This window comes from Sus scrofa, chromosome 6 (genome assembly GCF_054392235.1).
Source record: "Sus scrofa isolate SSC_HxYL_T2T_F1_AM1 chromosome 6, Sscrofa_HxYL_maternal_Yorkshire_Landrace_v2.0, whole genome shotgun sequence".
NCBI classification, from domain to species: domain Eukaryota; kingdom Metazoa; phylum Chordata; class Mammalia; order Artiodactyla; family Suidae; genus Sus; species Sus scrofa.
In genome coordinates this window covers 138946586-138969294 of record NC_139388.1, presented here as the reverse complement: position 1 = coordinate 138969294, position 22709 = coordinate 138946586, and the positions used below count along the sequence as shown (strand labels likewise).

Here is a 22709-nt window from a genome sequence, read left to right as displayed (position 1 = left end):
TCAAAAAGATAGCTAGCTTTTGGTCAAAAGATACAGATAAAGTTGTCCAAAATATTGTCACAATGCCTTCACGGACAATTCATTCTACTGTAGAGCCTTGTCAGACTCCCAGTTTCATCGACAGAATATCATATTCACAATGGCTTTGAAAACTTATAGCACTTAGAAATGCTCTGGAGACATATAAAAGTGTCTTTATTTGGAATGGAACATAGAATGGCTGCCAAATTTGTAGGTTTGAAACCACTTCCAATAAGAATTAAAAGGCTTTCTTCCCAGCTGAAATAGGGCTATCAATATATGACTTGTCTGCTCATGGGAAATAGTGGGTTCTTGTCTCTGATGTCGCAATTTAGTTTAAAATCACTTTCATGATGACAGGGTACATGAGGATGATAAAACTATAAAGATGACAGTCTAATCTTCAAAGATCACTGATCATCGATAAAAGATTAAATAACGTAAACATCTGAAATGCCAGATTATCAGCTGGTTGGTACACTCTCAGTACTGAAGTACACTGAGATACAACTGATATGTGAAAAATGCTTTTCCTGCATATAATGCAAAAATACATCCTCCCAAGAGGGGCAAAAGAATTGTAAAAGCTGTGAACTGAAAAGGTATATGTTTTTTTCTCAATGGTGATTCAATACATGTAAAATGCTAATAAATGAGAAACTGTCAATTGCTCAAAATTGTTTTCCCTGCCAAAGTAATGCCTGAGGCTGAGAATTTTAAGCACCCTTAAGTCATAACTTTTTGAATTCTAACCACAATTTTAAATATACTTACAAGAATGATCAGACATGCTGGTCCTATAAAACTCCAAATAAAATTGTTTTCTGTGCTAAGCCAACATCTGAAAAGTAAAGAAGAGATAAAATCTGTAAATACGTTTGTAGGTACTGCAACAAAGCAAAATTGTCAATGATATGCAAAGATGATTTAGATTTCCATTTCAAATATTTATGAGATCATCTCAACTTACACTTTGGTGGTGCCATAATATCTGTAACCTAATGATGCTGAAAATCCAACTACCACAGCTGGGCTGAGATAGCCAAAGATATAAAAGTTCTTGTGCAAAAATCCCTTGTTGTAGATGACTCCTACCACAATGAGGTAGAGGTGGATGCCTTCAATGCACATCCATGCAAAGGCAGCTAAGAAGAAGTAATGCAGCAGCCCTGCGATGATTGAACAAAAGAGCTACAGAGCAAAGAAAGAAAGAAACCATAAGCAATGCTCAACATTACCATAACATATAATCCTGACTTTCTCCAGAAATCGGGCCATTTTATACAATGCTTGGTCACATTAAATATCCTTGTTAACCGCCAGTTTTTTAATTTTTATCACTTCCCTCGATTTAAAAGAGCTGTGCTTTATTAATGTGAAAGTTTCGCCAATCCTGTGATAGAATTAAGTTGCTATTCTTATCCAGAGAGGTCTATGTTTTATACATTTATAAATTGTGGATTAGTCATACGTAAACCATGATTATTCCAGTGACTTTAGTTATGATTTGAGATGATTTCTGTTTTGGAGATGGCTTTATTTTATTCATGCTCAAAGAATGAAAATTACTGCTAATACTGTGTTAAATGAAACATATCCAGTATCTTGATTAATTTAAAATACTGAATTTACAAAACAGACAAATGATGATATACTTTACAAAAAATATACATTTAGGAGTTCCCGTCGTGGCGCAGTGGTTAACGAATCCGACTAGGAACCATGAGGTTGCGGGTTCGATCCCTGCCCTTGCTCAGTGGGTTAACGATCCGGCGTTGCCGTGAGCTGTGGTGTAGGTTGCAGACGCGGCTCGGATCCCGCGTTGCTGTGTCTCTGGCGTAGGCCGGTGGCTACAGCTCCGATTCAACCCCTAGCCTGGGAACCTCCATATGCCGCGGGAGCGGCCCAAGAAATAGCAACAACAACAACAACAAAAAAAGACAAAAGACAAAAAAAAAAAAAAATATATATATATATATATATATATATATATTTAGAATCACTGTAAGTTGTAAGATTTACCAAGTAAATTTCAGATGGATTTCAGTTAAATACTATTTATTAGTATTAATTTCACACTTAGAACTAGAGTTAGGCTTATAAGTAATAATAGAAACCAAAGTAGTTGCATACTTCTGAACTGACAGAACAAACAATCTTTTACAGGAGAGATAACATAATAACATAATAACATATACCTATTGCACTTAATAAAAGTATAATTCAAGAATAATGATATTACCTACTAAAACTGTACTATATAAGGTTGAGGATAGTGATCTGCAGTGAGATTTGAAATATGGCTTGAAAATAGGAAGAATTTGACAGGGAAAATAGAATTGAAAATAAACAGTATACGGAACGGTTTCATGGTGAGGATGACAGTGGAATGAAACCGAAGGAGGAGTTAGGCATTGCAGGATAGTGAAGGGTACACAAAATTGGAAGGTGTTATGAATACCACTGCAAGCCAAACAAAAACAGATACAGCGTTTATAGCCCACCGTATACTATTTAAAATAGGTGCCTGGCGGCATCTACTTCAGAAGAAAACCTTGGTAACTGAAGGTTTGTCTCAGTACTTGAAAGATTACTAATAAGAATGGAAATAAGGAGGCAATTTCATCTTTTGTGGCCATAAGCCTGCACTTCTCCAGTCTCCAAACGCAGAGCCCGATGCACCTATTGCCCCAGGAAGGCCACTGCTGTGCTTGTGCTTCCGATGGCTGCTGCCAGCCACTGACCGAAGACAGCGAGACTTGCCTGCTCTCGCGATACTGGCCTTGTGACTCCGACTCAGGGTCCGCTGCAAAGACTCCTTGACAATCACGCTGACCTTTCCTTAGAAATGCACTACCCTGTAAAGTGCTTCTACCCACTCATCCTTTCTCCTCTCTTTCCTTAACTCAGGGTCAGACCTGCATCCTGGTCTGAGGACTCTCCAAGACTCTCTCTTCCCATTTTCTTTCACAGCCATTTCACCTAATAAATTTATTGCATCTTTTATCTCACTTTAGTGCCTGCTTCCAGAAACACCCAGACTCAGAGAATATGGGAACTATTCAGGAAGGCTCTAGATCGATAATAGTGGAAATTGGTTAGAAAAGTGCAGTTTCTAGATTGAGCTAATTTGTCATATTTCAGTCTACGAATCTTAGCCGCTTTTGTGTTCACTCCCCGGGATGAGAGAAACGTTCTTTCAAATTCTCCCGCTCTCCTCTGTTTTTGTTTAACGACCATGTAAAAATAAAACAAAATAAAATTAAAAAAGGTTATTTCTTCAGTTTGTTGCCAAGTTTTCCCAGTTCAGCATGATGGACACTGTGGTTAATGGAATTGATGAGCAAATTGCTTAAATATGTTAGCATTATCAAACATGGAAAAGACTTGGAACAAAATAGTGTGTTTGCCCTGTAAGCCCTTACTTATAAGTCATGTTTCTATGATATATATACTTAGGAGAGTCAAAACTTAGAAAATAAAGATAGCGGGGAAAGGAGATCAACTTACCTTATTAGTATTTGTATTGATCCCCACAAGAAAAACAAATTCTGCAAGGAATAGGCTACAGCAGAGATTTTTGTGAATTGTTGTCCTGGTGCTTTGAATTTCACTGAAGAACCAGAAGGTAAAAATGCATATGGCAAGGCAAATCAGTGAAATAATTATTCCTAGTTGAGTGATCCTTGTAAGAGTATTATAATCTTTAATACCCTAAGGGAAAATAATAATACAGCAGTTAAGAGAATAACTCAGGAGCTTGTCAAAGGAACTACAACATATAATGAACTTCCTTTTTTTGGTGAAACATTAATCAAGCTGTTCATAAAATGTAAAAATACAAATGTGCATTTAGATGAGAAAAATTTTGTACTTTTGAAAAAGCTCAATATTCAGAGAAATCTGATATAAATCATGTAGCACCTTAACAGTTCTGTAATTAGCGATTTTTTTTCTAGGCATAGTATATATTAGTGTATGGTTTAACAATGTTATCATCATCAGCTTCATGATATTAGAAAGGCAATTCATTACCGTAATGTGAAAATGGTTAATTAAAGCAGATTTATTAGTGGTAAGAACGAGTCTTATTTCTATGCAGCAATTCATTTAAAAACATTAAACAAAGGTATCAGAAATGGTTTAATTCTAACCAAATGGTTTAATATACAGAATAGGGACATTTTTGCTTACTGAGCATTCAGAAAAAAAAATTCATCTTTATCACTGACATTATGTTTGGGCAGATTTATTTGGTCATGTTATATGTGCGATGGATTCTAAGTAAGCATGGAAATAAACCTGTAATTTAATGAAGATTGTGATATATGGATATAAAATTAAAAATACACAATGTAAAAGGAAGATATTGCTGGTGTACAACACACATAATGAAATTACTCACTTTAGAGAGATTTTCGTGTATAAAAACCTTGTGGGGTTCTACATTATTAAGACATGGTATTAGTTATAAATGTGCTAATACTTATTGACCAGGTATAAATTTTTTTTTTAGGGCCACATGAATGGCATATGGAAATTCCCAGGTTAGGGGTTGAATAGGGGCTGTAAGCTGCCAGCCTATGCCACAGCCACAGCAACGCCAGATCTGAGAAGCATCTGCCACCTACACCTCAGCTCATGGCAACACTGGATCCCTAACCCACTGAGTGGGGCCAGGGACCAGGGATGGAACCCATGTCCTCATGGATACTAGTTGGGTTCATTAGCACTGAACCACAACAGGAACTCCTGAAAGATTTTTAATACATTTATCGTGGGTAAAAATAAACTTCTGATACAAAGGCAAAAGCCCTTAAAGTCCATGTACATCAAAATATATACATGGTCCTCAAAAGCAGTATTAAAAGCTGAGTCAATGGATAGATATTTAACATATACTTCATGTATATTATATACTAGTTAAGTCTTGAACTAAAAATAACCAAAAATCCAGACTATGTATGTCATAGAAGGCAGGCAGGAAAAGAAAGACTAAAAGGTAATGTTGAGACTGTAGAAATAAATTAAAAATACTGTATATACCCAAAGAAAGTATGTAAAATCATTGTGTTGAATTATATAAAAAAGGAGGAAAAATAGATTTATTAAAAAAAAAAAAAAAGACAGGGAGTTCCCATCATGGCTCAGTGGAAATTAATCTGACCAGTATCCATGAGGATGGGGGTTTGATCCCTGGCCTCCCTCAATGGGTTAAGGATCTGGCGTTGCTGTGAGCTGTAGTGTAGGTCACAGATGTGGCTTGGATCTGGTGTTGTTGTGGCTGTGGTGTAGGCCATCGGCTACAGCTCCAATTCGACCTCTAGCCTGGGAACTTCCATGGGCACGAGTGTGGTCCTTTAAAAAAAGAGCAAAAAAATTTATAAGTATGAATTGGAAAGTTGCCTTACAACGGAAGAACCAGAAGACATCAAAATTGCAAAATGTGTCAGGTGATTACAGCGGCATGAGGTGTGGGTCTCATTGGAGTACATCAGCTCACAGCCCTCTGAGGACCAGCTTCCATTCATGGTGTCAGGTAGGTAGTTCCAAAATGCACACCGACTACTATCCTTATCTGCAGTCTGAAAAAGAGACATTTTACTGATGGAAAAAAGAGAAAAAGTTATACATATGGTATCATTTCTATTATATTTAAAATACATTTTTCCTATCAATATAATTAAAACCATGACTAAAAAGTGAAGCTTAAAAGCAATGCTAATAAATGAGTGCTGCTGTTGTGTGAAAGAACTGAAGAATATCCTGCAACCAAGCTCTATCTTACCAGTACTGTGTCACAAAATTGTTTTGAGAATTATTATCAATTGAGATCATGTATGCCATTTAGAATGGTACACGACATATCATATTATCTTCAATAAATGTTTATTGACTATGCACTAGATATTAGTTATTTATCCAGGTGCTAAAAATGTAACACTGAACAAAATAGAAAAGTGTTTGCACTGTTGACTTTACATTCTAATGAGGAGATGAGAAATTATTAAACAAACAAAAATAAACCAGGGAAAGGAGAACAGAAGTAATCTGAGGAGGCTTTTCTCAGGGGAAGATGTTTGAGAAAATACTTCAATTAAGTGACAGAGTGAGACCTAAAGACTTGGGAACAGGCAGTTCCAGACATTTGGAATGGAAGATGGAAAAGCTCTGAAGTGAGACCCAATGGGGGTCTTCCAGAAACATCTAGAAGCCAGTGTAGTTCCAGCAATGAATGAGGTAGAGTAGGGAGGATAAGATCAGAGTTAGGCAGGGGCTGATCAAATAGACTGCAGGATGGTTGTTCAATAAGGAGCAGAGTTCTCCTTATATATTAACTAATTGTAACACAATAATGCACTATAAGATTTAATAATTTGTTTATAGAATGTTGTACAGCCTATGATTATATCTTGTAGAAATAAAAACTATTTACAACAACTTATAGTTAACCAGGTGATTTCTCATCTACTTTTTAAATTTGATCCTCAAGAGTTCTATGAGGTGGGTATTGTGCTGAGATGAAAAGATGTTAAAAAAAAAAAAAACCCAAGATCAATTCTTGATAAGTAACACGGAGTCAAATCCAAATCTTCAGACAACTGTTCATTAAAGAAAAATTTTAGTTGAGTCTCAAACATGCAATGGGCACTGTGCTAAGAGCCAGGGAGTCTCAGATGAAAAGGTAAAGCACCTTCCCTCAAAGATGACAGAAACCCAGATGATTTTAATACAATTAAACAATTGTTTTAATGGCCTATATACAAAACCCAACACTTGCATCAACAGCTGGAGCACTGGTGAATTTGACTGGAATAGGTCTGGGAAGATAGTGATTGACTAAAATGGGAGAGGTGACGAGAAATTTTTTTTAAGAAAATTGAAACTCTGCATCCAGTTCCCCTAACACAGCCAGGAAAATGCCCAATCCCATTCTTGCAAACAAACAAACAAAACAGGTAAGCTAAAGGAGCCAGAAGGACTCTAAAATTGGGGAACCAGGGTCAGCTGAGCGTGTTTTTTATCATTCAAAAAGCCTGGGACTATCTGAGGGTCTGTGTGCATTGCTGAGCCCCACTGTCCATCCCATTCTCTTCACTCTCCCAATTCTTGAAGCACACTTCTGTCTTTAGGCATGGGACTAAAAGGTTTCTGGGAAGCTAAAGTCTGAGAGCAATGACTTTTAGGTGGTGATCTTCAGGATCTTCCAGTGAAACAGCCAGTAACCAGCCTGATGAAAATCCTCCAGTGAAGCACACCACTGCCATAAGCCACCTGAACACACAACCATCTTTCAAATACCTCATTATTAGATATGAATGGACAGCCATGAGCCAATGGACCTCTGAGGACACACTCTAGCATCAAAGACAGAGAACGAAAGCCAACAAGCCCAACAGAGGCAATCGGAGCAACATAATGCAGGGAGCACAAAACAGTGTTTTGTTTTTGTTTTGGGGTTTTTTTTGGATATAAATAATAACCCAGAGAGATACTACACCCATGAAATAAAAGCAGAATTAAAAAATAATAAGGATTTTCTATTATCATTAAGTATGAAGTAGAAATAAAACATGTTAGCAGAAGAAAAGAAATTAAAAATGGAAAAGAAAACATAAAAAGAAAAAAATTAAGAGATTTAGCTTGGGAGTCTAATATAGAAACAACAGGAACAACAAGAGAAGAGATCAGAGACACTGGAGAGGAAGAATTTACTAAACAAATAATAATAGAAAATTCCCTAAAATTTGAGGCCACACATTTTCAGAATGAACAGACTGATATAGTGCTTAGTGCAATTAATGAAGAAAGATCCACAGCAAGATTCAATTTTGATTAGAATTCTGAGAATGAAGATCTCAAAAATTTGAGAGAGAACATGCAAAAGAATGCAAATTTTAGTAAAATATTAATTGCATTTGATTTCTCCAGGTTAACCTGGAAAGCTAGAAAATAATGAACAAGGTCTAGAAAATTCTGAAGTGAAAAATATGCTCAATTTATAACTCTATACCATGGAATTCATCTAACAAGTGCAAGGATAAGACAGAAATATACATACTTATCTAATAAGATAACACAAGAGCTCAAAACATGGACTTCCTGGGCATTTTTTCTCAAGAGCCACTGGAGAATGTTCCACCAAAATACAGAAATAAATCAAGAAAGAGGAAACACTAGGTTAAGAAAACATTGAATCTGACACAGCAAAGAGGAGACTTGATTGTGCAGGATGATGTGACAAGGATGTTCAGGCTGAAAGCTGTATAGTAGGCAAAGGGTAGACCATCTAGATAGGATCGAATGCACAGAGGCCTAAAAAGGATGTCTCTAGAACATTAAATTAGACGATAATCCTATACATTTGAATGTTCTACAAGGAGATTTATAATGCTATCAGAAAGATTGGGAATGAATTGGTAATGGATAAACAGATATCTAAGCAAGCTAAATTAGAGGAATTTGTTAATACGAGAGAAATGGTTCAGACTCTTTATTCAGCTGTGACTTTTTAATTTTGATTTTTCCACCAAAAATCTGGTGACATATGGGAGGATGGATAGCTGGGGGAGTGTGTATCACAGGGGAAGTGTGTGTACGAAAACTAAATCCACATTTCCTATACATAGAAGTCAATAAATAATACCTATTTTTTAAAAAAGCTTGAAATAGAAAGAGTTATTGGTTGTGGGTGAGGGAGATAGAGGGTCAATGGAAAATGATTTCCCTTCTTGGTAGAAACTTGAGGCTACTTGTTAGATGAGATACTGGCACCAAAATGTGGAGAGGTCCCCGAGAGGTAAAGTAATAGACACAGAACAGTTTCTAGGGAGGGATTCGGAGAATAGCATGGAGCAGGAGAGCAGCTTAGCTGCTGGAAGCATGGATTCTGGAGAAAGATTCAATGGGTATGAAACCTTGTTCTATCAGCTGGTAGCTTGTTCTACCAGTTCAGTGACTGCAGTCAGGTTATTTAATCTCTCAGTTTCCTTCTCTGTGAAATGGAGATAATGGTACATAACTCATAGGGTTCTTGTGTGAATTAAATGAGCTTTTTAAAAGCAAAATAATTGAGAAGAGAGCCTTGTTCTATATTAGCATTATTAAAGTATTGGTTGCTACTATTATTATTATAATTATTATATATATATATTACTATAACAATATGATTAATATTCCTCTAAAGTAATAAACATAGGTTAGTTGGTAAAGGTGTAAATAAATTATCAGGATCTGTACAATGGAATATTACTCAGCCATAAAAAAATGAAATAATGCCATTTGCAGCAACATGAATGGACCTAGAGATTATCATACTGAGTGAAATAAGTCAGACAAGAGAAAGACAAATACGATTTGTCACTTATATGTGGAATCTAATAAAAATGATACAAAATAACTTGTTTGTAGGACAGAAACAGACTCAAAGGTTTTGAGGTCAAACTTGGGGTTACCCAAGAGGAAACCAAGGGGGGATACAATGGGCTGATGGGGTTGGCATGTGCATACTACTATATATAGGGTAGTTAACTAACAGGGATCTACTGCATGGCACAGGGAGGTGTGTTCAATGTTCTATAATAATCTATATGGGAAAAAGAATATGTATGTGTACTCATATAACTGATTCGCTTTGCTGTAAACCTAAAGCTAATACATTATAAATAAACTATACCCCCAATTTTTTTTTTAATTATCAGGGAATCAGGACGAGGAAGGTGTTTTATATGAGAGAGCTTCTATTTTACTAAAGAATAAAATGGGATCCAAGTTTTGCCTTTTGGAACTTTCTGGAATTTTTTTCCTTGAATACTTTCAATCTGTGTTTGAGAGAATTAATGGATGTGGGACCTGTGAATATATAGGGCTGACTGTATGTTCTTTTAGTCCCCTGTTTCCCATAAAGATGCAAATACTATTGCCCAGCTTCAAGGGTCTCCAAATGGAACTTCTGAGGCACTTTAATTATGTACTAGGATTGAAATTGAATTGAAAGCCCAAGAAACCATCAACCCTAAAAATGTAGCAAACAATATGATTTCGAGTTTCCCTGCTCACTTCTAGGTCTATAAAAAATCTAAACACTTGGTTATTTCTAATAATGTTTTTTATTTTATGGTTTTAATTATGTATGGGTTTGAAAAAAGATTTAGAATAAAAATAAAAGAGTAAAATGATCTCAGATTATTTATTTATGAAATACTATAAACTTTATGATTTTATTTTAATCAGCACCCAAACCCCTGAACATATGATTTTAAATGATATTTAGTAAACAAACACCCCCTCATTACATAAGTAACATTTATATCTTTGATACTTTTTTATATTTCTTCCTCAAAGGTATGGAGAATTCCAAAATGAACAATGTGCTTAAAAATAAAACTAAAATATAGCTTAATCTCAGAGAATCAATATGTAAAATTGTTTGGTATTTAATAGAAAGTTTAAAGAGAACTAAAATTACAAAAATATTTTATAGAATAATTAGCTGAAAGCAATTACTCTTTTAATTTTGCATCAGTATTTTCAAACTTAAGAACTCACATACAATTAAAGAGACACCACGAAAAAGGCTAACTTCTTTGAATGCTTCGCCATCATAATAGTCACCAGAAACACAACTTACCTTTACGTGACTTAATGTAAATGTTATTTTTTCAAGTTCATACAGTGTGGGTGGGTTTGAGCTAATTGAGACTGAAATTACTGAAGAGATGACTCTTCCATCCTCTTCAGCTTCATCATAACTTTGAGGTTCCAATAAGAAGTTGTCGGATGATGAAAACAAAGGGCCAATGCTCTTATAATGTAAAAATGCAACGGCAACATTGCCTGTCAGTCAAACAAGTATATTCAGTGAAATTCTCATAAAACAAAAATGTATTTAAGCTCTTAAACATAAAAAGTGACCAGACAAAATCTTTAAGGTAGTTACACAAATACCCAGATACTAAAATGTGGGTCATAATATATATCTATGTTTACACTATCAAACAATATTAAGACAAATTCTCTGACCTCTAGGACCCTGAAACTGATCTTGGACTGTAGCATCCCCTTGGCACAAATTGTATTCAGGAGAAAAACAGTGTTAAATAAATTTACATCCAATGTTAAGAAGCAAGGTGTAAAGCGAAATTTTATTGAAATGAAATTTTGACTTATTACTTTGCTGTGCAAATATATGGATTAGAAAGATACTGGGAGAAAATTATCACAGATTTACAGTATTAGGGAAGTTTAGAAGGGAAAGAGTTGTGAGTTGCCACTGAGTTCACCCTCATGCCCACTGAAATGTTTCCTATTTAAATTGATGACACATCGTTAATGCAGTCTCAGGGTACGGAATTTATTGCCTTTTGAGGCAGCCACTTATCACATCCCTGACACTCCCCAAATGCAGCACATCAGCACATAACCCATTATGAAAAATGTTACCTGATCAGGACAGACATCACATGACTATTTTCCCCTTAGCATGGATGCTACACCTATATTAATGGATCACAAATCGCCTTGTTTCTGTAGCAGCTCACATCACTGATATTAAGTCTGTGAACAACTCAACATCGACATCTATTATCTTTTAAAATTCCTGTTGCCACTCAGGTCACATTCCTTCTCTATTTTCTGTACAGAATTATGGACGGTAAATTGAGGAACTGAGATTCAGAATTTACTCTTGGAATCAGAAGCTCTGATTTTAGTCACTGCTCCTGTTTATGTTTCCCCGCATAACCTTGAGTTTTCTCACGTATAACAGGATGGTAGTGATTCTCCTCCTGGACATTTACTAGGATAAGGTGGAAACCAAAGTAAACGTAAGAGAGTCTTCTGTAAAATTTAAGATCACTATATTAATATGATTATCATTATAATTATTACCTAGAAGCATTGTATATTTGCTTTAGATACTTGGACAACTTAGAAAGAACTCTATCATATTCATTTGTTCCCTCAAATTTTTGATGAGCATAAATTAAAATCATTAATACAAATGTTGATAATGTCATCAAAAACAAAGCTGGAACCCTCTACATCACAAAATTACACTAACAAATAATCTTCTTTGGATATGGTTATATAAGCTAGAAGCTGCGAAAATTTATCATTATTCATATTTTCTATTTTTTTTTTTCTGGGCCATACCCACAGCATGCAGAGGTTCCTGGGTTAGGGGTTGAACCCATGCTATAGCAATGACCTGAACCACAGCAGCGATGCTGTGTCCTTAACCTGCAGAGCCACCAGAAAACTCACATGCTTTCTGTCTTAAGCTAAAAAGGCACAAGACACTGCTAAGAGGTTTGCTGAAATTCATATACATTAGATGTTTTCCTAAGCTGCCAGCCTGGAAAATTTACAGCAAAGAAATAATGTTAGTATAACATGGTTGTGCTGGTGATATTATGATGACTCCAGGAGATGACAGCTAGTGCTGCATTTGCTATGGACAGACCAAGGCCTGAAGCAGAATCTAGAAACCTCTTAGCTCAACTTGACCTAGATGATGAACCAGTTCATGCAACAGCAACTACAGAGGTTGTAGTTGGGGATGGTTCAAAATCAAATCCAGAACCAAAAAGATAACATGGATTACAAAAAAAATCTATTAACCTCTCCTATCCTTTCTAAAAATATTTATTTAATATCAATTTTTGATTTTGGGTAAAAGGAGATTGAATAATAAGAATAAGAATGGTCCAAAATCCCTTTTTAACTATTTTTTTTTCTGAATATCATTTCAGTATTTGTTCATTCTTATCATCTAGAACCTCTTAATTGCCATGATTTCTCAGTAATTCTTAATGCAGTCTGGCTTTTAACTCTTATCTGATCGGTACCTATTTTCAGTAAACTAGGGGTTCATTCACTAATGATAGGACTAAAATGCAGCCCAATCAAAAAGATTACAAATCCATCTATGCCTCCCTTATTTTCCCTACTAATGACACTATGCAGCTCTTAACTAATGCATGTTTTTATTAATGGATTTAGTCCATAAATGAATAATCACATGTAGACATCACTGAGTGGGTTTGATCACTTTGTTAGACTTGCCCTTATTTTTAAGATTCAACCTTGAGGAAAACAAATTTTCTTCCTCTGCTTTCTTGAGAGCTGATATTACTGTCCCCTTCAAAATGTCAGAGTTTGCATGCATGATTATGAAATGCAACAAAACTACCATACACTCAGACAGGATCTCTTCGTGATATTAATTCCATGACAATTTCATCATCTGTCACTATGATAAGTATTTTCAATGTCTTTATTCTCAACTTCTAAACACTACTCAAATTGTCTTTGAAAATACAAGAGTTTAACACATTCTTTGGATTTGCTCCTAAATATTATATTTGTGCTTGGTTAATTAGAATATGATGCAATAGGCTAAGAACCATGGGTTCAATGGCAGTATGGCTGAGTTATTTTTGCTTTTTATGGCCATCTGTTTCTTACTTTGGAATACAAAATGACAAGAAAGAATGGAGGGGATAATATCAGTAGATTAGAAAAATTTTACATATTAGCACCATAAAAATAAAAAAAATATTCTTCTGAGAATAAATGTACGACATGCTCTTTTAACAATAAAAACAACATATTTTAATGAGATGATGTCTATAAAAAGACGTGTGTTATTGCATATTTTTAATTTCCACATATGACCACTCAAACATGTTTTGAGAAAAATTATAATTCATTGTTTTCCCTAGGTAATATATTTTGACCTATATGGGAACAACAATTCTATTACTAGCAGAGTTTTTTTTTTTTCCTAAGTGCATTGCTCTAAAAGAGCAGATAAATAGTTAAATTAAAATAGCAGCTGCTAGTTTGCCTGTGGTTAGGTGACAAGGAAAAGCTGATGAGGGCTGGTTTCTTTGTTAACTCCTTCCCTTCAAGTCTTAGTTCTGTATTATCTGTTGATGTACAAAGAGGCAAGTCTGTTAACTTCTTGTGCCTTAGTTTCATAATCTATGAAATGAGGAAATTAGGTTAGATAATCTTAAAGTTACCTGTTAATTACTAGCATTCTCAGATTCCATTTCTTAAGAAATTCTGCCTTTAGTTTCATTGCAGAGTTACTGTACAAAGACTAAGAAATGACAAGTGGAAGAGAAAGCCAAACCTAAACAATAACTTTCTTTTTGAACACACTCTTTCTGTCCTCCTCACACAATCACAAATTCAGTTTCACAATGAGGAATATGAAGAATTACTGAGGAAGAACTATTCAAAGAACTCTATGATAATTACATTAACTGCAGCAAAATGAGGAATAAAATCACAGTTACTCTGTATATTACTTTTGGAATTGTAACAATATTAGATAGTTACAGAGGTGGAGGCAAGACAAGAAGGGTCTAGATATCATTAGCTAAAATTCTTTGCAGGTATTTATATCATAAATGAAAAACCTCAAGTACAAATATGGAACTTCTGCATATAAACATAAAACATTTTTCTATAGAAAACCACACATGTTATCTACACAAACATGATACAATCAAATGTATGGTAAGTACTGGAAAACATTGAAATATTGTATATAAGATTGTCAAAGTCTTACCATTTGAATTATATGCAGCTTTTCTCTTTGGAAATATCCTTATATCATCTCCATCTACATTCATATGGGGATGAATATGTTTCATGTGATATGAATCAAAAAAGAAAGCTTTGAGAGCTGAAACAAAACCAGGAAAATCATGAATTCTCTAAAATTAGTTTAATCAATGTATTTAGAGACAATTTCATCCATCATTATTGCATTTCAATTTCTTAATTATGGTAGGTAAAATGAACACGATCTGAACATGATACTTGGACATTCTAATTTGTATTTAAAAATCTGACTCCATTTTTTTTATTTCATTGTAGCATTCACAGTTTAATTCTAAATTTATTGAATTAAAAGAAACTATGTGTGTATACAACAAAGCTATAAATCATAATAACTAAAGCACACAAGCAACTACAATGGTTTTAGAGGATGATCTCTACAATATAATGTATTATATAGAGAGTGATTGAATTAAATTATTGAATTGATAATTTCCTTACCTAGTATATTTTCACCTTTTTCATGCAGGAATATCATAGAAATTTAGGCTCCTATATGTTAGTCACAAGGCTTGCTACCTTAACTTTGATTAAGTGGTGAATCCCTTTGAGATAATGATTTTTGTATATCTACTATTGCATCACAGAAACGTTCAGAGAATATAAAATATGTGTATCAATGATTATTTCAGAGAGTGTACTTGTTTCCTTAGAATAACTTTACTGGTCCTCAACTTGATACAGATTCTTAGTGTGTTAAGTAAGAGATTTCATAAAGCAAGAAATATTCTAATTTGCTATGCTAATTGGTTTATAGCATCCAAAGGCAAAGGATTCCTAATGAGAAATTTAAATATACTACATTCAGGACAAAGAGAGATGCCCAGAGGATCTCAAAATTAAAAATATAAAAACATCTTCAAGGTCCACCACTAGAAAAATAGGGCATGGTTACACAGAATATGTTCTATCTACAGACTATTGCAGAGACACTTAAATTATGCTATTGATTGATGTGGTGTTTGAAGTCAGGGTGGCTTTTCCTTTAGGGGGCAGGGAGTGGCTGGCAGGGGGTACAAAGGGGCTTCTGATGTACTGTTTATACAGGTATGTTCATTTTGTAAAACTTCATCGAGTTTCAAATTGTGCACTTTTGATATGTGCACTTTCTTGTATGTGTGCAACACTTCAGTAAAAATTTAACTTAAAAAATTAAATGTACTACATCCAGAAACTGTCTGTACCATCATCGGTCAAGACAGATCTTACTAAATCAGGAGATGACAAGGAAGTAATGGCCTCTTAGCACCTAAATGCTAAGCAGTTCAGGAACAGGAAATGGTGGAGGTTGTAGGAAGGAGGAAATCAATCTCATTACTCATACTTCATTCTTACTACTCTAGGGATATGCGTTGATATTCATGTCTGCATTGATAAAACAACTGCTAGCTTAATCAACAGTATTTTATTTGGTGGTTGGACTTTAGTTTTTTGAGTCATTTTTATTTTTCCCATTATAGTGGGTTTATAGTGTTCTGTCAATTTTTATTCCACAACAAGTTACCCAGTCATACACACATGACCCAGTCATACACACACACACACACACACACACACACACACACACACATATTCTTTTTCTCTTCCCTTTTGAGAATAGCTTGTTTGGAAAACACTATTGCTTTGAAATTGACCTTGGCTTCTTACCTATGTCACTTGAATTAGTATCAAACTGTGTGGTCTTTTGGAAGTTCTGAGATATCCTTAAGGTAGCCTGTTCAGCAGCATGTATCAGTTTTGTAAGATGAGTTGTCCTATGGTGCATAGATAACTTGTCCCAAACTATAAATGTATCCCTTTGAACAAAATTATTCACAGTTTTTACAAATTCCTGTTGAACAAAAAAGTATTTTTTAAAAATGTCGTAATCTCACGTTAATCACAGATGTAAGGAAAATTTAAAGCTCAGTTATACTGAGTTAAAGCTCAACATACTTACAGTAAGAGTTGAATTAGAAAGGGTGTCCTTGGCTGAATTAGCAGTGCTATTCATATAACCCAGTAATGTGGATGACTCAGCTAATACTTCTATATATGTAATTACATCCACTGGTGAAAGATCTTTCGCGGAATTTCTATAGATTTCTTGTAGCAAAGCCACAGGTTCTCCTATGTGTCTCATCTGAACAAAAAGGAGTCCAAAAAAAGGAAACCAGTTTAAAGAATACCATTTTCAAGAATAAATGTTGCATGTTAAATATATTCTGAGTTTCATTTTTTTCCTCCTACACATTAAAAAGTTATCAGACTACACCTAAATCATAACACAAAACAATGAAAGCTGGAATTATTTACAAAGGATCTGCAAACATTTAATCGTTTTAAAACTATTAAAAATACAGGAAAAGAAAGGGAAGAGCATATTTGAATTGATCATTTTAAAATTAGCTTTTAAAAATTATAATAAATTATAACTAAATTTGAATTAGATTTTAATCAGAGAAAGTTTTTTACATGATTTTAACATGGAAATTTGCTTTACTTGATTATTAATGAATCTGAGATTGTTAATGAGTCAGAGATTGTAATTAGTTGTTGAGACTCACACTTCCAATTAGAGGATAATAATTTTATGAATGTCCTACTTTACTCTTTGAAATAGTATTTACTTCGATGTACAAAATCAAGTTTCATTCAACTATGCCTCCTTAGAATGTGGGAATAGCCTGGGGTCAAACTGTGTTTTTACTATTTTATTCATCAACTTCCTTTACATGTTGAAACTACCTTCCCAGTACAAGGAACAGTGAAAAAGTAGCATAAGTTAAATATGCAAAAGTCTTTTTCAGTACTTTTGGGGATTTTCAAATTAATCCTATATGTGACTCAGACGAAATACTTAGCTCTCTCTTATGTAAATAGTTTCAACTCTACATGAAGATCAGCTGCTTGTTACACTTTTAAAACATGTGACTTTGGAAAGATTTTACTGAAATCAAAATGTCAAAATAGAACAGATTTTTAATTCAACTCCTTTACTCACTTTTGTTAAAGTTTTATTAATATTCGCAGCAATACAGGCATTATCTAAATGGCAGTCTGCATTCACAATTTCTGTAAAAAGAATCAGATTTTATGTTAAGTTCTAAAACACATTTTTCTTAAGATTATATTGATTCCTGTGATCTTCTAACTTAAACATTGAAATCACATTCTTATCACTTGTTTTGTCTTCATTTATTTAATAAATGAAAACTTGTTTATTTAAAAAAATCTCATTATTTTTAAATTTTATTCAAATAAATATTCACTTTTTATCCATTAACATGAATAGTATTTTATGAAAAATAGAAAACTGTAGATACTCAAAGTAATAGGGTATGTTAATTACATAAAGCATATGCACATCTTTTATTAAACAAAACTTTGCTTATTTCTTTTTATAGATGATAAAGGACTAGCGGCACATTTCTTGGATGGTGTGGCTCTTTGACACTTCACAGCTTTGCAGTACATATTTTACACAGTGCTTTGATAATACATAAAATTTAGTGATAAAGTTTACCTTGGCAATAAGTGCCATCATTAGGTGTGAACTGTGGGTTTCCTGTGGACGTCTGGTAACCTTCTTTGCAGGAGCAGTTATATCCACCATGCAGATTTTCACACACTGCATGATCACCACAGGCAGACAAATCACTGCATTCATCTATATCTGGAAATATTTGGAAAATTAAACCTTTAACTTAGTGTTCATATGGTTGCTACCTTGTTGATAACATCATATACAGCTAGTGATTTCATACTGAAATTTATAGAGGAGTTCCCGTCGTGGCACAGTGGTTAACGAATTCGACTAGGAACCATGAGGTTGGGGGTTCAATCCCTGGCCTTGCTCAGTGGGTTAAGGATCCGGCATTGCCGTGAGCTGTGGTGTAGGTCACAGACAAGGCTCGGATCCCACGTTGCTGTGGCTCTTGCATAGGCCAGTGGCTACCGCTCCAATTAGACCCCTAGCCTGGGAACCTCCACATGCTGTGGGAAGCAGCTCTAGAAAAGGCAAAAAGACAAAAAAAAAAAAAAAAAAAAAAAAAAGAAAGAAAGAAATTTATAGAAAGCAAGAAAGTGATAAACTTAGCTGACATATATTTTTAACTTTGATTTGGCCCATCCATTTTGACAGTACATTGAAAATGTTATTCATACATTGACACTTTAATTGTTCTCTGAATAGCATGATTCATCAACAAAATCGTTACAACAATTTACATCGTGGATGATGTAATATTTATATTAAATGAAGACCTAATTTTAAAATAGGTTTAGAATTCTTTGTTTTCTTTTTATTTTTTCAGCCACACCCAGGGCATGTGGACGTTCTTGGCCAGTGACTGAACCTGCACCAGAGCAAGGACAATGCCAGATCCTTAACCTGCTGAGCCACCAAGGAACTCCAAGAATTCTTTTTTCTTAGTGTTAAATTAAATCAATTGTAACAACTGAGTTTAGAGTAATCTGCAGGACAAAAAAGAGTGGTCCATTTTTTTTTCAAAGCCTCATTTTCCTATGAAAATTAACCTAAAAATTAAGAAGTAGCAGAATATGTGATTCAACTCCCTTAAAATTTTACCACAACTTATTACCTTTTTTCAGATTACATTTTATTATGATTCTCCATATACAGCCATCATAGATAAAGTAACAAATTGTACAGAATTAAGTCTTAGATTTTCAGTAGCTATACATCAAAGCTATAATAAAAATGGTAGGTTATAAACTCACATAATTTATATTCTTAATTTAAAATTTTACATACTACAGTGAAATATGTCTTAAAAGTTATAAATACAGTATAAATGCTCTGCCAGTAGGCAAAGTTCCAGTAAGGAATGATTCCAAGGAACTGAAGAGTCCAGATCATTACCTCAAACTAATGCAAAGATTTTTGTGCTCCTAGCCTAGCTCTGACATCTCATAGCTACGCTCTGTTAGATTAATGAATAAACCTGTAGTCTTGCATATGCAAATTGATTTTTTAAAAACTAATAGAGTGGCGCAAGACTGTTTGCTATAAAAAGGGATTCAAAGTCCAATTAAAATGCCACCTAGTTAGTCATCTAAAATGTAGCTGATCCTAATTTCTCATTTAAAAAATGCAATGATGGGGCAAAAAAACCACCAGAAACTGGAGCTGACAGTAAGTCTCTGGCCAGTTCTTGAAGAAATTTCCATTAGCTAAGGTTACAGTACTGGATCTAAGAAGACAACAGGCCTAATGAAGAAGTAGAAAACCCTTTGTTCTTCTGCCAAGCCTATATACTCAAACCTACCTAGAAATTCAAGTACTCTGCTTTTAAAGAAACAAATGCTGCCCTAGCGCCTTCACCCGCTTCCTCTCATTGCTATATATGTGTTCAGAAACTGCCACTCAGGAAAAAAAAAAAAAGAAAAAAAAAAGGAGAGAAATAAAGGAAGGGGTGATGGCTGGCTCTGGAGTGATGGCAAGTTGACTCTGGTTGGCCCTGGGGATCTGGAGAATCATCAGGGACAGTATTCTAGCTTGACCTCAAGTAAACAAGCCAAGTGGAAGGACAGACAAAAATGATTATTCTTCATGAAATGAATGAAGCGAGAAGAAAATATGAGACAGCAAACAACTAGTCTTTTCTGGAGCAGTGCTGAGGATATAATTTGTGCTGCACCTAAACGAGGATAATAGCCCAATGGAGGTATGAGGAAATTCATGAAGTATCTTACATGGAAATAATTTATTTCCTTATAAAGGAAGCTATGTTCTCTGAAAACCCACATTTCCTATTTTTAGATGCCTTCTATGGCTACCTAGAAATGAAGTATTGATCTCTCTCAATTTCAAAATCATTGCAAGGTACAACTTTCCTTGGGAACTTTGTCCCAAACCCAATTTCTGAGCAGCTTCCAAATCTTGGCTTTACAAACTCCATTTTCCTCCTCCCTCCATTTTCCTCCTCCATGCACTTTGGACACACTTTGGACACATGTATACACAACCTTAGTTTCAGCCTTCTCGTGTGCATCTTCCACCCTCTGTGGTCCTTAGGCAGGAGTCTCTGCTCTGGTCCAAGCCCTCCCAGCACCCACTCAGTTGTTTGCTATCCCAGCATGTCAGCCTTGGACCAACTACTGTATTTCAGCTTATGAATTCACCAAGTGACAAAATATTAATCTGTAAAAATAATGAGGTCATACCCTGAGAGATGGACATTTGAGAATAGGATTATACAAATTTTAATATTCTGACTCCAAATATTATAAAAGAACACTCATCATCCTACCTAAGCAGTGTTTTTCCAAACTTAACCGTCCTGTTAAAAATGTGTTCTAAATAGTTTACAGTTTTAATATGCTGACTCCAAATATTATAAAAGAATATTTGTTATCCTACCTAAGCAATGTTTTTCAAACCTTAATCATCTCATTAAAAATGTTTTCTAAATTGTTTACATTTTCTTGTGTAAACACACACACACATATACATATATACACCTTTCTTGTGTATATATACACATATTTTTTCCTTTTTATGACTTCACTTGGGCTAGGGGTTGAATTGGAGCAGCAGCTGCAGGCCTACACCACAGCCATGGCAACACTGGAATCCGAGCTGCATCTGTGACTCCTGCTGAAGCTTGTAGCAAAGCTGGATCCTTAATACACTGAGCGAGGCCAGGGATGGAACCCACAATCTCACAGAGACTCATTGGGTTCTTAACTCGCTGAGCTACAAAGGGGAACTCTTTGTTTATATTATTGTTTTCCTAACTTTTTACTAAAATGTAGGTGCAAGGTTTGCTGAATTTGATACCCTTCTCCCTCTGGGCCTCAGTAGTAGAACTTACTGAATTTAACCTAGTTAATGGAGTGTGTGACTGCCACAACTGGCTCTGTGCCAGGCTAGTCGAAGAACCTGCACTATCCTTAGCATATCACTCTATGCCCCTTTGCCACATAGCAGTATAAAGAGATTCAGAAAATATGGAAAGGGTATCCCATGTCCAGATGGTATGGACCTAGCTTAGCCAAAATGAATGTGACTTGCATTTTACATCAATATCCACATTAACATCTCTTGCAATTTCTTGCAGGGCCTAACTGGTTCTAATAAAACCACTGTGTATCTTCCTTCCTATTGGGAAAGGCACTATAGAAGACCTTAATTCAAATCCTGACTCTAGCACTCATTAGCTTTGTCACCTTGCGTAATACTATAAAATCACTCTTAACTCAAGAGTTCTTTTTCGTGACAAATAAAGGTGTTTGGCATAGTGCCTAAGGTATAGCAGGTATCTGATACTGTAACTGGAAATCAGTGACTATTCATATTGTGTGTTTTCTTAATAACAGGGGCCCTGTAGGTTTGGAGAAAACAGATTGATAATGAGTGTCTCATTAAATTGCCATGTTTGGGTACTCCCCAGAGCTATAAAAGAGGAAAAAAAAAAAAAAACCCTTCCCCCATCTTAATGAAAGCTAAATTGCTGCTGTATAATTATTTCGGTCAGGCTAGAATTGACAAACTACCTTTAATAACTGATCCACTTTCTCCACTACCACCCTAACATTCAGCTTAGCGCTAGTAACTTGATTTTGCTAAGTGTAAGCACATCATAACAAGCATTTCCTTGTTTTACACATCAAAAAATTCATTTGCTACTTTTTCATTAATAAGGTTGCGCTTGTTTTTCATGTCTACAATGAGCCAGCCCAGCAGTGTTTTATCATAATCTTCTTTCAAAACATGATCATATGATTGCTTTGATTTTTATAATTCTCATCAATAACTGAATTTTCTAATGTTGTTCAACTCACAGACTGTAAAGAAAAGATAAAATGTTCAATTACTGGAAGTAATTTGCAAAACAAAATTGAATGTTAATATTATTCAAAGCAAAATTCGTGCTTATCAGAGTACCCAAGGCAATAGGACATAAAAAATTACAAGTAGTCCACGCTGCTCTTAAGCATACAGAAAACATGAAGAAGTTCTTGGGTTCTACTCATTTAGTTGTGGGAGAGTCACTTTACTATCTGATGCTTCAGTGTCTCCACTTGTGAAATGAGAGTCTGGGACAAGG

The 22709-nt window shown here is 34.9% G+C and overlaps 1 protein-coding gene across 2 annotated transcripts in view; it reads right to left on the bottom strand.

Moving 5' to 3' along the window:
* The window catches only part of ADGRL4 (adhesion G protein-coupled receptor L4), a 100103-nt gene that overhangs the window by 22164 nt on the left and 55230 nt on the right, over positions 1–22709 (bottom strand). For both annotated transcript variants that reach the window (XM_005665360.4, XM_005665361.4), the window contains exons 4-13: positions 18161–18310; positions 17639–17709; positions 16595–16777; positions 16303–16486; positions 14603–14719; positions 10652–10857; positions 5433–5606; positions 3532–3735; positions 992–1212; positions 796–862 (exon numbers count right to left, since the gene is read on the bottom strand). In XM_005665360.4, the coding sequence (XP_005665417.2) occupies positions 796–862; positions 992–1212; positions 3532–3735; positions 5433–5606; positions 10652–10857; positions 14603–14719; positions 16303–16486; positions 16595–16777; positions 17639–17709; positions 18161–18310 (1577 nt within the window). The remainder of the gene's footprint in view (positions 1–795; positions 863–991; positions 1213–3531; positions 3736–5432; positions 5607–10651; positions 10858–14602; positions 14720–16302; positions 16487–16594; positions 16778–17638; positions 17710–18160; positions 18311–22709) is intronic.